This window comes from Phaseolus vulgaris, chromosome 3 (assembly GCF_000499845.2).
Source record: "Phaseolus vulgaris cultivar G19833 chromosome 3, P. vulgaris v2.0, whole genome shotgun sequence".
NCBI lineage: Eukaryota > Viridiplantae > Streptophyta > Magnoliopsida > Fabales > Fabaceae > Phaseolus > Phaseolus vulgaris.
Window position 1 is genome coordinate 47,581,924 of NC_023757.2, and position 19,110 is coordinate 47,601,033.

At 33.1% G+C, this 19,110-nt stretch overlaps 1 protein-coding gene across 2 annotated transcripts; it reads right to left on the bottom strand.

Annotated features, from left to right (window-relative positions):
- Positions 1-4,040: 4,040 nt before the first annotated feature.
- Positions 4,041-18,481, bottom strand: LOC137808281 (kinesin-like protein KIN-4A). Of its 2 annotated transcripts, none has more exons than XM_068609311.1 (26): positions 17,857-18,481; positions 16,689-16,835; positions 16,450-16,599; positions 15,921-16,180; positions 14,936-15,123; positions 14,702-14,826; positions 14,069-14,105; positions 13,332-13,423; positions 13,102-13,215; positions 12,903-13,019; positions 12,711-12,804; positions 12,194-12,306; positions 11,629-11,724; positions 11,429-11,542; positions 11,209-11,325; positions 11,046-11,126; positions 7,587-7,658; positions 7,401-7,494; positions 7,289-7,320; positions 6,827-6,924; positions 6,643-6,735; positions 6,313-6,534; positions 5,803-5,965; positions 5,330-5,482; positions 4,950-5,252; positions 4,041-4,355 (listed from the first exon to the last, which is right to left on the bottom strand). In XM_068609311.1, exons 1-25 carry the CDS (start codon positions 17,971-17,973, stop codon positions 5,040-5,042), a joined length of 3,102 nt encoding a protein of 1,033 aa, XP_068465412.1. In that variant the 5' UTR covers positions 17,974-18,481; the 3' UTR covers positions 4,041-4,355; positions 4,950-5,039. The 2 variants fall into 2 exon arrangements, with proteins under 2 accessions (XP_068465412.1, XP_068465413.1); XM_068609312.1 differs by having other exon boundaries at positions 5,803-5,984.
- Positions 18,482-19,110: the final 629 nt, after the last annotated feature.

Consider the following 19,110-nt stretch of genomic DNA (forward strand, 5'->3'; position numbering starts at 1 on the left):
TTATTTTAACTTTTTATCCGACATTACCTTTTTGGTCAATGTCAGTTCTAGGAAACTAGTTAGCCCATACAAGAAAGCCGAGTCCTCTAAAGCCAGTAATTTTAAATAAACTCTAAAATTTGGTTCAGTTTCTTCTGTCGAAAGCAACTACGTCAGTTTCCACCGTTTTACTCTAATTTGTCAGACAGCCAAACCTAGTTGTGGGGGCATGCAAAAGGACCTTTGTTTTTGGTAAATGAACTTTGAATCCGATTCAAATTCAAAACTCTGCTTAGCTAAGAGATGCAATTATTTCTCCAGTTTTTATCATCGGGTTTTCTTAGTTTTTAGGTTTGTAATTATTTCTCCAAATTTAAAGGTTTGCCCTGATTTCTTTCTTATTTCATTGATTTTTTAATTTAATGGTTATTTATTTTTTATTACTTAGTATTAATATTTATTAGATTTCTCATCATATTTGTATTTGTAGCATCATGGGTCGAGTCCGATATTGTGAGAGGTCGTTTACCGATATTGTGAGAGATCGTTTACCGATATTCATATTTAAGGAATTTTGAGTAATCAACCTTAAATAGAAGAAAACAACATTTATTATTGAATTAAGCCAATAATAAGACCATATACAAAGAGAAAGGGAAGATAACTACCCTATATAAGGGAAAGAAAACAACTCGCAGTACTTTCAACTCATGTTTCATACTTTACTTATTATATTTTATGTTCTTATTGTTCTTATTGACTTGAGTGTCAGAGTATCTTTTGCAGGGAAAGTCCTCCCAGAGTTTAATCGACCTCAACTAACTGTTCTAGTTGGAAGGCATCCCTCTTGTCTAGAACATTTGACACCTACCGTGGGGTATATAAAACTTTTCCTACCTCCATAATATATATGTAAAATTTTCCTTATTCCACAAGACAACACACACCACCCATAAATATATTTTGAGCAACAAAAGATAACAATGAATCTCATAAATTTTGAAAATCCATTTGATAGAAAGTTTATTAAATTAAAAATGTCAAAATTCAAGAATTAAAAATGATTTATTATATATGTAACAGTTACAAAAAATATAGAATATTTATGTTTTTGAACATTTTCTCTTACGATGACCGTTCTCTTAAAGAGTGTTTATTTAGTTGTTTTTAAATTATTGGATAAAAGGTTATACCAAGGACATGGAATTTGACTAATTTACGTTTCTATTATAGTTAAGTTTTCATTATTGTTTATGTAATATGATGGTTGGTTGGTTGGTTTGTTTTCTATAAGTACATTTTGATTGCATGTGTTTTATAACTTGAGTTATTTCAAATTCAATAAAGTGGTTGAAAGGTATTTGGTTTGTGTATGGGTTGTTTAGCTTACATGGCATTCTTAAAAAGGGAAAATTTGTTTTCTATTTGAAGACAAACCCATAGAAGGGTATTAACCCTTCATGGTATCGAGCACACACTTGATCCATTTGAAGGCAAAATCATGGAAGAGTTTTTACCCTTCATGGTATCAAGAACATTCGGTTAAAAACTATGAAAGGGTAAAAATTTTACCATCCATGATACCGAAAACACTCGGTTAAAAATCATGAAAGGTTTTTTACCTTCCATGGTCTTGAGAACACTCGGTCAAAAATCATCCAAGAGTATTAACCTTCCATGGAGTTGGACGCAACCTCTGCCTACAAATAAAGGTACAAATACTTCATAAAAGCATATTATCCATGAGTTGCCTATATGAGTCATTTCAAATTTTGTAGAAATTTATATGTATGTTCGGAAGGTGAGCAAGATAATTATGAGCCCCTCAAAGGCAATATTTTTATAATATGTATATTAGTGATGTATACATTCAAAAAAATGAGCAAAATAAAAAGCAACTTTTAGCTTCATTGGCTTATGCCTGAGGCTAGGGGGCTATAACATTACGAGTTAAACCCGATGTTAAGAGATATGTAGGTTGATTGGAGATTGTCAAAGTAAACTTAACTTTTAGTCTCATTGGCTTATGCCTGAGGTTAGGAGGTTGTAGCATCATGTGTCGAGCTCGATATTGCATATGAACAGGTCGCCTACCGATATTCATATCTAAGGACATTAATGTCGTATTAGTATAAATCAAGGGATTTCGAATAATCAGCCTTAAATAGGAGGAGACAACATTTATTACTGAATTAAGCCAATAATAAAACCAAATATAAGGAGAAGGGGAGAGAACACTACCTACCTTATACAAGGGAAAGAAAACAACTCACAATGGGACAATACAAGAAGTACTTTCAACTCATATTTCATACTATACTCATTATATTTTATGGTCTTACTGACTTGAACGTCGGAGTACCTTTCGCAGGTGGAGCCCTCTCAAAGTTTAACCGACCTCAACTAACTGTTCTACTTGGGAGACATCCCTCTTGTCTAGAACAATACTTATTTTGAATTATATATTAATTCTAACTTGACTAGGATAAATTTCTTCTATAATATTTTTATAAGAAGTATACTCCAATTTATTTTGTGGATATTAATATTTTATTATTTTTAATTAATTATTGAATGATAAGACCTTTTTAAGATATGTTGGAGTTTTACTTATTAGTACACAATGTATCACTTTTGAGGAATAATACTTCTTTAATTTTGAGCGATAAAACTTTTTCAAGACAGGTTAGAATAATACCTATCACGACATAATCCTAGACGATAAGACTTCTTTGGGGTAGGTCGGAATCCTACCTATTACTATACAACCTATTGGTCCTGAGATAAAACTTTTTTAGGATATGCCAGAATCCTTCAGTCTTGAGTGATAAGACTTCTTGGGGTAGGTTAGAATTGCACCTATCACTACACATTTGCGTATTTTTGTTAGTTTAGTCATTATTTGCATTTTTTTTTCTCGTGGTTAAATTATATGTATTATCTCAATTTTAAAATTTTGAATGGTCATAATGTAATACTTTATTTAGTAAAAAATTATGCTCGCATATCTTTTAGTTTTTAACTTCCTTAAGACTTTCTTGTATTGTGACTATAGTTTTGAGGACTTATCATCTTGCATGGAGTTTTTTCCCTTGAAATAAGAATCTTCATCTCATTCTCAACAATTTCCTCATTTTTCCCTTAACTTTGATACCAATTATTGGATCAAGGGCTTACAACTAGGTCAAATTAAAACTAATAGTCAATACACAACTTTTTCTACTTAAGAACAATGCAGTACAAACGTCACAATTTAATTGTGACTTCGTCCACTTGATGCACCCTACAACTGTTGGTCATTTTCCTTGTTAATCTTTGGGATCAAAATCCTTATAACACTCGCAGATCTTTTTCCTCGTGAAAGTCATGATGTGATGATGTAGACATAGTATGACACGAAGTTTTCAATAGGACATTAAAGTCGATATAAAGTATTGGGATCATTTTTTATACTTTATTTTAATGTACTTATTTTATTATTAAAAAACATAAATATTAAAATAATAATTAATTATATAAAAACTATAATCAATTATCTTTCGGAATCTAGAGTATTTCTTCACCAATCTTCTCATTACTCTAGAGAAAATTTTATTTACCAAATTTTCTTTTTTTTACATGATTTTTTACTTTTTTCAGTCCTTGATTGTTGCACTTTCTTTGCTTTCTCTCCTCTCAATCTTTTTAAAAACAAAGCATAAGTGATTTAGAATATTTATTACATGTAGATAGTGATACAAGTGAAAAAAAAAAGTCGCATTGGTTGTATGCTTTATTTGTCAGTCACATCATATCATGAATTAAGTTTCAAGTTTTCCTCCACTTTTCCCTATATGTTTTCCTTGTAAAATATATGTGAAGACATAAGCAACTGAATACAGGAATAAATATATTTAATTATATATATTAACTCGAACTTTGTAATGTTCATTAGCTCAGTCATTTGTCGTTTCCAGAGACAATTGTAGATCTCAATCTCAATGAATTGAAAATGCATCAAGTATCAAGTATAAAGACAATTAACTGACAAAAAACACAAGCAGTTTCTGGATATGTACATCTGTACAAGAAAAAACAGTCTTTCACGCTGCATTGATCACAATTCACAAAATTTGTCAAAATAAAAAACTACAGAATTAACATGTGGCAACTTCACAAGCTACATATCCTAACACTTATGCACGAGTGCGAGTTATCCGACCAACTTATATACTATAAATTCCTTCCTCTGATGTTGTCCATGTCTATCTACGCCTACCATCTGTTGTTACAACTTACAATCTACACAGAATTATGACAACTTCAACGAAATTGTATCTCAGCCAAAAAGACCCTGACAAACAAATTCGAGGAACCTCGTCCAATTTACATCATACCTGCATGCATGTTGCAAATTTATGAGAATAATTCCAGCGCATGAGCACAATCCGAGTTTCACTTATAGGAAGCTAAATAATTACATGTAACATTCAAAAATCATGGAAGTTAATTATACTTTTGGCATTACACTGATTCTATTCAGTATCCACATATTCTGAACCCCATCGGTTGGAAATATCAAGTGATATGATAAACGAGATATAACTAAAATACTTACGGAGAAATAGCATTAGCCAGCAATATAAATAACTCATACACGACGACCTAGAAAATTAAGGACAGTTGTGAACAAATTATAGACCCAATCAGAATTTGCTTTTTCGTTCATGAGAACTTTTCAATAAAGCATTTGATTCCTGAGGGAGAAATTAAAGGATGAAACTCATTTTATTAAGTTGAGGTACATTAGGAAATTTTAACTCATTTTGTTTTCCTTTTCCAATTGCTTATTGATGTCAGTTAGTTCGTACGCATAAAGAATCTATGTAATACTTTTTCTAAGGTAGTACGTAAAAGATTACAAAACACATTTAGCAAGAAGTCTTGGGTTTTAAAAATAGCATGTGAAGAAACAGGGTAAAGAAGATTACCTGCAGTCAACTGTCCTCGTGTCAAGGCGTGTTAAAACACACCGGGGTCGATATTCAGAATCATAAACGTCCCTTACTATGAGCTCAAGATCACATCACATTAATTAAAGCTTGTGCTCGTGGCCTTGATCTCATAATTGTTTCATCACTGTGTTTGATCCATTCTGAGAGTTTCCAGGGCTTCTGCCACTTCCACTTAAACTGTAGCAGCCATTGATGATGACTTCTCTTCCACTTCCAAAGTTTTCCGGCTTGTCCCATGGCAGCTAGCCTCTTTGTTGACAACTCTCCAATGGGTATCATCTGAACATAAAACAATTACAACTAATTGAAAAAAAAATCGTCATCGTCATCAGAAAAACAGAATGGAGCAGGGATACCTTTCGTGCTTCGTCTAAAGATGTAGTCGACTCCGTGACAGACCAATTAACAACGCCAGGAGTGAATTTGAGTTGCTTTGGTGCAGGAAGTGACATTGGAGACAACGGACCACTCATTTCATCAGCAAGGTGTTTCAAGGACCGTGAATTTTCCTGATAATTTCAGTCAGAAACTTGGTATAAATATAATGAATGAAAGGTTAAATTTGAAAGATGTCTTGCGTGATCAAGAAGCTACAAATTAATCTTGTTAAGATCTAAATAATAGATATACATGTTTTGACCTCCGATAAAATAAAGGTTATGAAGTTCTAGACAGTCATTCAAAACCATATGCTCCATTAGAAGTAGAATATCCTACATAAAACTATTTCAAATGCTTGTTACCGACAAGCTGTAGCTGTCTAATGTTGGAGCAGAAACATTTTCCCACAGAAACTCATTTATTGCAGATACAATGAATAAATGCTCACCAATGCCGGTGTATTCAATGTGATGGCAACAGCTTGTTCCCTTATTTTTTCCTCCTTTGCAAGTTCTTTTCTTTGTGCTTCACTTTGTTGTAATAGTGCTACAAGCTCATTTAGTTGCTCTTTCAAATCCTTAAGTTCCATATTCTTTTCCAACAATTGACACCTGTTAAAGATGATGCTAGCTACCGTTTACTTAGAATATAGGAAACAAAGTGTAAAAACAATTGGCATTTAATATTGCCCACCAAAAAATACCCAGGTAAAAAATAGAGCTAATGCCCTATTCAGAAAGTGGATAATCTCAATAGAAAGGAAATAATCATATCTGGTAACAAAAGCATCTGACAAATTGCTTAGATTTCTGGTCATTTGCTGAAGATTTATATTTTTCCCTTGGCATACAGAGAAAAGTTCATAGCTAGAAATTGATAACTCTCTACACCCCAGTCAACGGATACAAATAAAAAGCTAGAAAAGCTAAATTAGTTTCTCAGAATATTCCATACACACCTTGCTTCTGCAGTAGCATTGAACAAATACTGAAGCACATTCTTTGCATCTCCCATTGAGCGTAGCTGGTTCCAACGACCACGGTTGTTTAACGAGCGTTCCCTTTCTTCAGCCTCAGTAAGTTGTGAAGCCATGGCTTTCAAAGCAACTGAAGACATGGACAGCATGTTCTCAAGAGAAGCTATTCTCTCAACTTTTGCATTTGGCGACATAGATAACAGCCTGACAAACAAATGAGAAAACAAGAGAAAGACATAAGTTACAATTATTGCTCCAAAATAGCACCAGAAAGACACCGTGCATTTACTGAAGTATGAAAATAAAGTCTACCTCAAATATCTGCTCTTTCCTGTGGGAATAGTCTGCCCCTCTGAAAACTGATCCTGCTTTAGTAAAGCCAATTCTTCTTCCACTGCAGCTTGGCTAACAAAATTTAATCATAAAATAAAGTGAGTTTGCGAGTGTGACATATTGCACTGGAAAGGAAACAGGAGGCAAAATTGTGATCACTCACACTTGTTTTTGTTTGTCAAATTCCGCACGAACTTCATGCACATGAACCATGACCTCCACCTCCTGATCAAGCCACTTTTGGAGAGATTTTTCATTGACCTGGACATACAAAATCAGGTTAAAATTGTCCAAAACAAATTTATTTGAAATTGTAAATAGCAGAAAAGTTTATTTGAAGGGTATAGTAAGGAACTCCAAAAGCATCCAAATTTTATTATGCGAGTAAAGAATTCAACAGCAAATTTCTATAAATACAATTTAAATAAATTTGTTTGTTGCCCCTGATTTATAACTAATACAAAGATTATCAATTTCTCGAAGGATTCACAAGGATGACAAAGTTTCACTTGTGGTTGGTTCAAGGGTAAGTATACCAATTTGAGTGTATTTATTACTAGTCTTGCTTGACTCTTAAGCAGACAAATTACTTAATACAGTATATAAGCTAAGTATAGGTTATTACCAGCCCGGGATGTACATGTCCATTTGAATAAACTGAAAGAGACAGAAAAATAGTTACGAAACTACAATACAAACACAGAGTAAAAAGAAAATAATTCCAAGTTTAGTTCTACCAGAGTTGTCACGAGGAGAAGATTTACGGGCTTCCAACAATTCTTTTAGCCTTTTTGTAGCTATTGTTGCTTCCTCTGTCTTCCTTTGAAGAACCTGCAAATAATAATTAACCATCAATTCGCTTCAGTCTTATTTCATAACAATCACAAGGCAATTTTCCATATAATTTTAGATCTTTGACTTACCATTTTTTGACGATGGTTTAGAGCCTCAAGTTTATGTCTTTCGTATTCATTCTTTCTTCCCTCCTTTTTCAACTGCTTGAAATAAAAACAAGATTAAAATTACAAGCATATGACACAAGCACGGAAAGTTTCAAGTACAACCACAGTATGATTAACTTTTAGAGGACAAAACCAATACAAATGGACAAAATTTTCTAAAGATCAATAACAAATAAAAGAATTAGAGTATGAAATAAAATACCATGATCAAACTAGTATAAATTATTGGGATTTTTGGACTTTGGATAAGAGATATATTATATAGATGAGCTTGTGATTATTTTATTCATGAACATTATGTATACAGTAAAAAGGTAACAGAAAATCAAATATTAACAATATCTTAATCTTAACTTCCTATCTAAATAATAATATTAAATATATTTTTATCTTTATGTAAAATATATTTCTAAAAAACTGAAAGATCTCCTAAATATTGAGCAAGTATTCTCAACATTCTTCCTTGCCTTATCAAATTTCAAATTTGATTTTTCTTCCTTGTCTTTCTCTTTCTTCCGTGGGATCACATCTTCATTCAGTTAGTTATTCTTCATTATACTTCTTCTTTATCAACCTCATCTTCTTTGTCTATTCTTTGGACCTTTGGTGGATGTTAGAATTGTGGTTTTTCATCTATTTTCTCCTCTTGGACATCAAACTTCTTCTATAGATATCCATCTTCTTTTGATTTTGATCTATTTCATTTGTAGTAAACTCCTCTTTCATTAAATCAAAAGCAAAAAAAAATTCTTTCATATGAATTTTTGAATACTTTTAGGTTGTTTGCATCTTTAATCACAAAAAGTTTGTTTTCAAAAGACACCTTATAACCTTTCTTTAACACTTGAGCAACACTTGACAAATTTTGATTAATCTCAGGGACATAAAAGACAAATTAATTTGACTCCTGGATGAATTTTAATTACAATTGTCCCTATACCTTTCGCAATAAGTTGTTCTCCATTTTCAATTTTTACTCTAGAAATATCATATTTGTTGAGCTCTTTGAAAAGTTATCGATCATGAGTCATGTGGTTTATAGAACCACTATCTATAAGTCAACCTTTTTGTAGATTTGTTGGTTATAAGACATAATGTTGCAAGTAGTTCCTCTTCTAATTTGTCCTCTACAATCTTGAGAGCTTCTTAGGAATGTTGAGATTTGCATATCTTTTCTACATGTTCCATTTGACAACATGTCACATTTTTTACATTTGGCCTCCACAAACACAATGGTGATTATATTTATTGTAATAGGGACAAGACAGAAAAACACGTGTTGTTTTGGTTGTATTTGCTCCTTTTGTAGTTCCTAACTTCAAAAGCACTTTCAACACTTTGAAGTAAAATACCTTCAACAACACCATCTTCTTTCTTTAATCTTTGTTGTTCTTGTACTTGCAAGATATGTAACAGTTTTGTCAAAGTAATTGTAACAGATCCTTGGAGTTTTCCCAACAAAATAATAGATGTTTTGTATCTCTCCACCATCGTTACCAGAATTTTCTCAACTAGCCTGGAATCAAGACACTCCTTACTTAATAATTTTATCTTGTTAATAATACCTAACAATTTGTTTGAGTATTTCTTAATTGTTGCTCAAATTGCCTTATTAAATCTAACACTTCCATGCCTCGAATCCTTGTTTCCTTTGTATTCTCCTTTCAAATAATCAAAACTTTATTTGGTTGACTTTAGGGTCATGATTCTGGTGAGGATCATTTGTAAAACATCATCAAACAAACATGACATCGCTTTTGCCTTCTTTGTCCTTTTTCTCCCTTTGCATTTTGATCTGGGACACGGTGAGATTTCAGATAGCGGATCAATGATATAATCCTCTTCTGCAACTTCTCATACATCTAACCCCTCTAGATAAATTTGTATTCTTGCCGGCCATAGATCATAACTTTCACCATCAAAGAGTGGAATTGTGACTTCCAAGAAATTTCTATTTCCTTCTCCTTTTTCTCCCTTTGCATTTTGATCCGGGACATGGTGAGATTTTCAGATAGCGGATCAATGATGTAATCCACTTCTGCAACTTCTCATACATCTAATCCCTCTAGATAAATTTGTATTCTTGCCGGCCATAGATCATAACTTTCACCACAAAGAGTGGAATTGTGACTTCCAAGAAATTTCCATTTCCTTCTCCTTCCATTCTACATGTCCGGTAAGAACAATGATGACTCTGACACCACTGTAGGGGTTTTTGGGTTTTAGAAATATATTTTGGAAATATAAGAGATAAGAGATATATTACATAGAGAAGCTTGTGATTCATTTTATTCATGAACTCTACATATAGAGTAAAAATGTAATAGAATATCAAATATTAAAAATATTTTAATCTTAACTCCTTAAATCTAAATAATAATTAAATTTATGTAAAAGATAGTTCTAAAAAACTGAAAGATTTTCTAAAGACTACTTTCAATAAAATATATTAAGCAAATATTTTCAACAGAAACTAGAAGAGTAGATTGCAATGATACCTCCAAAGTTTTTTTTGGAATTATACATAATACTACTCATACTTGTCAAACGTTTACAATAATTATAAGAGCACACACTGTAATATCTTTCAAACGATTAAGAGGGTTAGTATAATGTAAAAGGAATGTCAATGTAATGTTAATAAAACATTAAGGGGTTCCAGTAGATTCTTAAAAGGAAGGGTGTTAAATAAAATCCGATAGGAGAGATGTGTGTATATACTTAAAACAAAATTATAACAATTTCCTTGATGAAGTATTTCAATAACTAATATATAAACATTAGAAAATAATAAAATTCTAGAACAAAACGAATATTAACCTCTATAAACATGCTTGATATGAAACAGAAGCATAGTGCCCCCACAGAATTAGTAACTATTTTTTGCCATTTCATCTCAAATAAAAATGCAGTTATCAAAAGACCAACCCCCCCCAAAGTTTTAGTAATCCAGTGAAGGCTTACAAGTGGTTTTAATGTTCTATATCTACCATGTCCCCTCACAACAAAGATCCACCTACAATTGTCCAGACATTCAATTATATTATTTAAAAGAATGGGGACGACAAGGATCAAACTACTGACCATAGATACTCTAATACCATGTCATGAACAAATATTGCAATTTTAAAACCATTATGAAAACTCAAATAATCCTATATCTACATTAGTCCTCAAATGCCATGCAATCATGGATTCCATAATTTGATGGGGAGAGATTAAGAAGCACAAGAAAATTGCAACATTTAACAAAATTCTAGCATGCCATATGCTTTGAGACAAAACACAGATATTGAAAGGCGTGCTCAATAGGGTCTCAAATTAAATCATAGTAAGGCACATTAAAACACCTCTGCATTTTTCAAACCATAAAACATATTATGATGACATCAGACATCTTTATAAAATTAAGCAAACCACCTGGAGCAGCTCCTTCTCACGAGAAGCCTTCCATTGTCGAAATTGTTCAGCCTCTTGTTTTATTTTATGCTGCAACTGAACCTGCAACGTATGCGAATACAAGTGTCAGATTTGAAAAAGAAACACTTGATAATTCATATGCTCAAAAAAAATTGAAACTGGCCTTCTGAGCCTTGATATACTGTATCTCAGCCTGCAATCGTTTTGCAGCTTCTTCACTCTTCTCTTTTTGTTTTAATAGTTGCACCTGGCTTTCTTGTTTCTTCTTGAGGTCTAAAATCTGATATTTCAATATTGAAAAAAAAATGAATGAATGAAAAGTCTTGGTCAAGAATGACAACCTTATGACTCGAGAATGACATTTAAGACAAGTAAAAAATCACCTGTGCTTCCAATGCTTTCAACTTTTGGCCACGAACATCTTGGGTTTTGTGTGCTAGCCCATCTGAATTAGTAGAAAGATTCTCTACCTCATGCCATAATCTGTCCCTCTCTTCCTGTCATTGTTAATCCAAAATCCATCACTGGGATAAAAATAGACTTCGAATGCTGCACACAACTAATTAAAAATAAATAGTTCAACCTGCACTTTTCTTTTCTCCTCCTCAAGTTCCACAATTTTCTTCCCGAAGTGTTGTTTGAGTGCCTCAGTATCAACTCCAATGAGCTTCATCTCAGACTGCAAGGAGAAAAGGGCGAGGGCGATAGATTGAGAAATTCAGTTGAAAATCCATGACTATGTTTGAACATAATAGAGAATGATATGATGAAAAAAGCCTATCGTTCACCCACATAAGGAGAATCATAAAGTTCTTTGTGACCTTGTGATCTTAGGACATGAATCAATTAAATAAACAACTAGCATATTCCAAAATCCTTCCTGGTTTGCTTTTTGAAAGGTGCTGACTTGGCTAATATTTTGAAATATTTTGTGCTGACTTCGTAACAGCTAGATAGAAGCCAGAAGATTACTTGAGTGATATATTTATATTATACATAGATTCACAAGTTTGCAACTCATTAGATTTGACTTTTAATAAAAAATGAATTCTGACTTGAATGAGCTTAATTAGATTAAAAAATAAATTTGAAAGCAGACATTTATTATCACTTGTTTATACAATCTCAACAAATTATAAAAATGAAACCTCTTTCTGCTCCAACCGCTTATTCAACTCATTCATCTCTTTATCCATGGTATTTTGTAATAGCGCATGCTCCAACTCTTTTTCTACTTCATCAGTTTCCCTTGAATCATCACCTGCAAAATGGGGAAAGAAAAGGAGCTTCAAAATGTTGAAGACTGAACCAAACGTATAAAAGCTTCACTAAACAAGTCCAAACAAACATAGTGGGGAACAACATAACGTCTCAAGCACATAATATAGCAACCAAGCATAAAGCCAATGCTTAATCCCGTATCATTCACCCCCAAGACTCCCGTGTGTGTATGTCGAATGCTAAACTTCCATAAATGTGTAAATCCCTTTATACTAGAAGCAGGAACTAGAAATAGAAAACATACTTTTCCAAAATAATGGAGCAGGAGAACGAGCTATTCATTCCTTCTCCCCATCTACCAGTTTTCAAATTCCTATATGTATATATTCTTAAATTAAAAAAAAACAGTTTTTGACAAAAAAAAACAGCTTAATTAATGTCTACCAGATATACTTCCAACCATGGGATGGTCAGACGAATCTAAGCTCTGAAAGCGCCTCTCAAGCCCTTCAGCTTTCATGAGATAAATGTTTCCATCCTGAGAAAGAAAGAAAAAAGTTAATTATGAAATAGTGTTTAATCGACTTAAAAAAAGCAACATGCATTTAAATTTTAAAGATTTTCCAATTCTCATACTGCAGGTTCATCGATTTCACATCTCTCTGCAAAAGCACATCTACTGCGATATTCATGAAGTTCTCTGTAAAGATGTTCATTAGTTGCCTCAAGCCAAGCAATCCTTTCCTTAAGAACCTGTAAACGAGCAGCAAGATATATATGAAACCAAAAACATATCATGCTAACTTAAAGTGCAAGTTTCAGTTATGATAAATACCCGCACTTCATCAGTAGAAGCTGCTCCTGCTCCCCGAGAACAGAGTTCAGCCTGCAAGTACTTCAACTGCTGGCGCATTTGCTGCATCTCATTGGATATTAGATCTCGGTTAACCTGTAAAATTAACAATATAGATTATAGCAAATGAAACTTGACCAGAATGAATTTTCTTATCTTCCTGAGGCAAAGAACAGAAGAACTTAAAGTAACAAAGAATTGTGGAAACTTACAACAGGCTTATTTTGAATATTGCGAGCACGGTTTGCATACTTGAGAGTGTTGAGAGTTTCCTCGGCATTGACATCAGCAGGACTTATGCAAGCTGGGCAAAAGGGAACCATTTTAGGATTGAAAAGCATGTAAAAGTTTTACTTTTTTTTATCAGCAGTAAAAGTTTTACTTTAATTAGAGAAACATTTTTATTAATTTATCTATACAGTACTGTATTAGATATACACATTAAAATATCTAATCAATATGTCTAAAAGAAGAAAAAATATCTTCAATTAATCTTGTAGAGTACAAAGCCAGCATATGCTTTTGTCTGAATAGCAATGAAAGTGGCAGAAATGCCTGGCATCAGAATCTTTTCCGTCAAACTGCATCATGAATTATGTATATATGGCATGTAAAAAAAGGCATCATTATGTTTTCTTAAAATGTAATAAGAGAGATGAAAATACAGTCCATCTGGTTTTGTGGTATACTTCCTACTCAAAAATAAAGAAAACAAATGTCTTCATGAACCATGAAGTAAACAAATGTTACTAAAGAACTTGAAATTAGTTAACTGGCTCATACATTAATAAAATAAAATTTCTACTACAATAAGCTGGCTTCAACTAAAACAAAATTAACTGAAAGAGAGGAATATTTCCTAGTTTAAGTGGATTGAACAAAAGGAAAGCAGGAACATGCTTAAACACGTGAATATTCGGAGCCATGAATCAACTTTCAGCAGTATTACCTATCATGACAGTTTTGCTGTTTCCACCAAGTGAATCCTGCAACAAGGACCAGTGACTTTGGATCAAAAGTTTCTTAGAAACTGACATTAAGAAACTAAGAATTCTCAATTCCTGTCTTAAATGGAAAGGGTAAACTCAAAAGAATGTCAACACCAAAATTTAGGTATTTGGTACACCAAATACTTTGAATTTTGTATTCAGTAGTTAGTTCCTTGAAAGCTTGAATGCTACAAATAAGTCGCGACTCCAGAAATATTCATACAGAAGGTAGATTCCTTAAAGCTCTGGCTAAATTTTGAAAAATATAAAGTATGTATGTTAAGATACATAATCCATTGCAAGGAATTTTCATGGCATTGCACCATACCACCAAAAAAAGAAAGGTATGGAAAATATGATCTTAGAAAGGCAAAAACAAGAGACAGGTTAACAAGTATAGCCAGTTCTAAAAACTATCCCAATGGAAACAACATAATGAATCAATCATAGATAATTAGGCGCCATACCACATGAGAGGAGTGGTTAATTGTGAAAGGAACAAACCTTGATGTTTAAGCCATACATTGATGGTGTGCCTATGTGTGTGTGTTTATAGATATAACTAGTATATCAAACAACAAAATATCTCTAACCTGCAAGAGTCGAGTGAGTTTGCTATCACGATAAGGAACATGCACACCTTCCTTTCGCTTTTTCTCATCCCCCAGTGCACTTATGACATTACCAAGAGAAAGAAGACCTCTATTGATGTGTATGCCTATTGAAAAATAGTCAATAAATCCTTGTCATTATCATTTTCAATTATTGGAACACTGTCTCTGACACAGAAGTATACAAGGTATTCAGGTCAATGCTGTATTGCTAACCTTCCTTCAAACGAAGACCATCAGAACCTGTTCTTTTAGCTCGTTCAGATCCAGCTAGATCTACCAAATGGAGCTTTGCTGTAAGGTATTCTTCACCCATATCCTCATCTGAAGAGTCATTGTTGGAAGAAACAGAATGGAGCTTGTGCATTTGTTCTAATGTAATTGTGAAAATGGCATGTGACCGACTAGTACAAGCAATAGAGGAACAACAAGTTATTAGACTAGAAATCCAAAACCATATTAAAAAATCAATAAATATGAAATACAAAAGAAAACAAAACTATCTTTTAGAGGTTGGTCTTTAATTACTTTGCTCTCCCACTGAGATAATTCCACATAGAAAACACCATCTGATTTTACAATAAAGGAAGATTTTTCATTCAGAACTCACCTTCCTCATACAAATAACACAATTTGGAATTTGGAGTTAAAGCAGGTGCTTATATACTACCACCTCTGGCCCAATATATAGGACCCCTTTAACCACTTCACGGGACCTATGGAAATAAGTTAACTTATGTAGTAGCATTAACAATCAACCTTTATCTTTTTCCACCTAATTAATGGTTGTGCTCTGCTTATGTTCTTGTTAGTGATCTTCCTTTATTCTCTTGCCAGAGAGTTGAAGTAATAAATTTACCACATTTACTGTTATCATTGACAAGAAAAACTGTTAAGTAATTAAGGACATTTAAAAAAATGTAGCAGACAATTTGGTGGGGGTCTTATAAGAAGGACAAGAGGAAAACAGCCCAAAAAGGTTCTTATAAAAAGGCCAAAGGTAGCATGTGCCAGTGGTGCTAGCTTGAAAAGGTTTAAGATGAAAGAATGTAATATTTCACATCAAACATTAAAATATCACCAGGCCAGTATCTGCAGTGTAAGGACACTGCTTCAATTTTCCAAAGCATCTAACCCAAAATGACAGCATCAAGTATCATTTATTTATTAGGCAGACAAGAAAAATTGAGAACTCATTTACCTGGACTGGTTGTTCATATTTGTACTTCCCGTTGCCCTACTTAAAGAACCCTGCTCCAAGTATGCAGACATCTCACGCAACGTACTTACAGCAATTTCAGTTATTCCTGCCAGTGTTATTATTCCATTTGCTGTTTCACGAATTTGTATTGATGGCTTCCCAGGAACAGTTATTTTTCCAGAATGGCCATTAGAGTTAGAGGTGTCTGATTTTCCCAAAGATACCATATCCAACAGGTCCCTGACCTCTTCCTTTAAAATCTTCAAAGTAAAATACATAATTAAGAACTTGACAAGAATAAGAATTCATGAAAACATTTCCTATTCTATGAAAAGCAATGCACAGGCACAACTAGCCAATGGTATGTTTGGATCACTGCTTCAAAATAAACTGCCGTGTGGAAAAGCATTTCACATGGAACATCCTCAATTTGAAGTTATTTGAACCCACCATATAAGGATTCAAATTTTTAAAATCTTTTTTAACATACATTCTACATTTACAAACCCGAATAGCATAGTGGATATACCTCAATGAAGGAGACTCGCAACTGAAATTCTGTTTGATGCTTTAGTGTTTCAACTTTGTTGAATAAGGCACTCATAACCTGAGGAATTAACCCAGTCCGACAATTGTCATTATAGCCAGTCCCCATGGTATACGTTTTCCCAGATCCTGTCTGTGGCAAATACGTATGTCAAATACAAAAGATGAACAGAATGATCATTCTCAACTTTAAGAGTACTTGACGTGCAAGGTGAACCTAACCTGACCATAAGCAAGTACTGTAGCATTGTATCCTTGGAATAAACCCTCAACCAATGGAGCAACGCATTCCTCAAACATGTCAACTGAAGGAGATCCACCATTTCCATAAACATTATCAAATGTAAAGGAATGTGATCCAATCTGCACCTGGTCATTGAAATACCATAATCAGATTCTCCGGAGCCAAAAGCACAAGAAATGTGCAGATTCTCAGGGTCACTCATACCTTTTCGACACGTAACAGTTAAATAATATCAGAAAAATACGAGTTTATAGTCACAATCCTCAAAGCAAGTAAACTTTCACCATTGAATACCCACAATTTAAAGCTCATCTCAGTTCACTTAACACAGTACCTCGAAGCAAAAGAGTGTGTTTCTGACCGTGATCCAAACAGGAGAACAAGTTTTATTTTTCTTAAGGTTACATGTATATCCCTATAGAAATAGTCATTTTATTTCATGTTCTCAGGTTAATAAAAAAAAAGGAAATTTTCCAATTATAATTTGGGTGAATTGACTAAAATATCTTTAAAATATGATATAAATTTCCAGAACTGAAATTATATGTAATGACAAATTTTCAGTCCCAGGGATCAATTTCATCGCGAGTAAGATAAAGAATAGCAACGAAAAATGCAAAACAAGAAAGCGATACACAGATAGGACGAACTGAGTGAAAATTACTCATAGCATGAAAGAGGAAAATGCCTCACTTATCCCACGACTAATAATAATCATAATAAAGTACAAAAGGTAAAACTCGGTAATCCTTTCGAACAACAGTTTTATCAAATCACACAACCCCAAATTGTAAGTGAAAGAAACCTCTGAAGCTGGACTTCTGTTATTTTCTTTTTCTAGAAAAAAGGATTGAAGCAAATTTCAAGTTTCAATGTTAAATAAACAAGAAAGGAATCATAAATGCAGTCATTAATAATAATAATTTTATTTACATAAAAAGAAAGAAAGAATCTTCCAAATGATAATCAAGCAAACCCGGGTGCGGAAAAAAGAAGAAGACGCCACTAATTAATGAATCGTTCGCAAAACGACAAAGCTAAAACTAATGATTATTATTATAGTAAAAAAAAACAGAGAGCTGGAAATAAAAATAGAAAAGGAAAAAGAAGGAGGAAGACGAGGTGAATGAAGAAGAGAGTGAGTACCTGAGGCTTCCCGGGCGTGACGGAAACACATTCAATGCAACCTTGCTGTCGTTCATCGGCAATGAGAGGACGAATGTGAAGAGCGACTTTGACGGAGCAATTCTCTGGTGCTTCCATGGGAAAGAGCCAAAAAAAGTGAGTGAATGTGTTTGTGTCTGACTGAACAGTTAGGATTAGAATGAAAGAAAACGATGCAGCAGCAAACAGCAGAAGATAAGAGAGAGAGAAGGAAGGTGGATTTAACAGCAAGAGAGAGAGAGAGTGAGAGGAAGTGGTGGTTGTTGAGAGAAAACGAAGAAGAAAGAAACAAACAAAAAAGGCGTCGTTTGAAGAGTAGCGGAGCAGAAACCGCTAAGCAACAACTACAACACTATCTGTGTCACTTTTCTTCTCCTTCACTACTTCTCTTCTCTTCTCTCTGTTCTATCTCTATGGCTATGGAGATGCACACTCTCTCTCTCTCTCAATTAATTTTCTCTGTTTTTATGACTCTTTCTTCTTCTTTTTAATATTTTATTTTTTTAATTTGATGGGTTATTTTGTTTCTCTTCACTTCTCTTTTCTCGTGTTAAGCCAGGCGTCCAACTGTCTTCACTCGTCCCTTCCCTCTCTGCCACTCTCTTTTCCCTCCATTTTTTATTTTTTTATTATTTATTTCTCTCTCTTCTTCAAGCTAACACCACCTCCTCCTACTGCAGAAGGACAAATAAACCAACTCCTAATTAATTAATTTCATTTAAAAAAACTAATAATGAATGGTATAATACCATGCTATTTGGACTAAAAGTTTTTTGTGATATATTTTATGTATCTTAATTTTCGGCTTTATTATTTATTAAAAATTTAGATACATTAATATGAATATTATTTTATTAAAAAATGTTTTATTACTACTAAGATCCAAGTATAAGACAGTAATTGTTATAAATTATGAATTAATATTTTTTTCCTATTTGTAACTCCAGTTTTTGGTTAATGTTGAATTATTTTCTTTACATGTTTCGTCCTAAGTGCAGATTATCTGTTCTAATTAAGAATGATACCACAATAGGTAAAAATTGAGTCAACTATGTATTATATACTTTTTTTCAAAACACCTATTATATACTTTCGGGTGTACATAGAGATAGGATAATTTAAAATAAATAAAAATATACTTATATATATATATATATAAATTGTAGATTTAAAATTGTTGAATGTGAATGGTGAGTTTAATAAATGGTTTTGAATTTAAATGTTAAGTATATATCA

Excerpts from the sequence above, each read along its gene's own strand:
- LOC137808281 (XM_068609311.1), bottom strand. The coding sequence starts at position 17,973 with ATGGAAGCACCAGAGAATTGCTCCGTCAAAGTCGCTCTTCACATTCGT. Across the intron at positions 13,424-14,068 it reads CAGCAAAACTGTCATGATAG|CTTGCATAAGTCCTGCTGAT; the intron begins GTAATACTGCTG and ends CCTTTTGCCCAG. Across the intron at positions 11,326-11,428 it reads TGAAAGCATTGGAAGCACAG|ATTTTAGACCTCAAGAAGAA; the intron begins GTGATTTTTTAC and ends TTGAAATATCAG.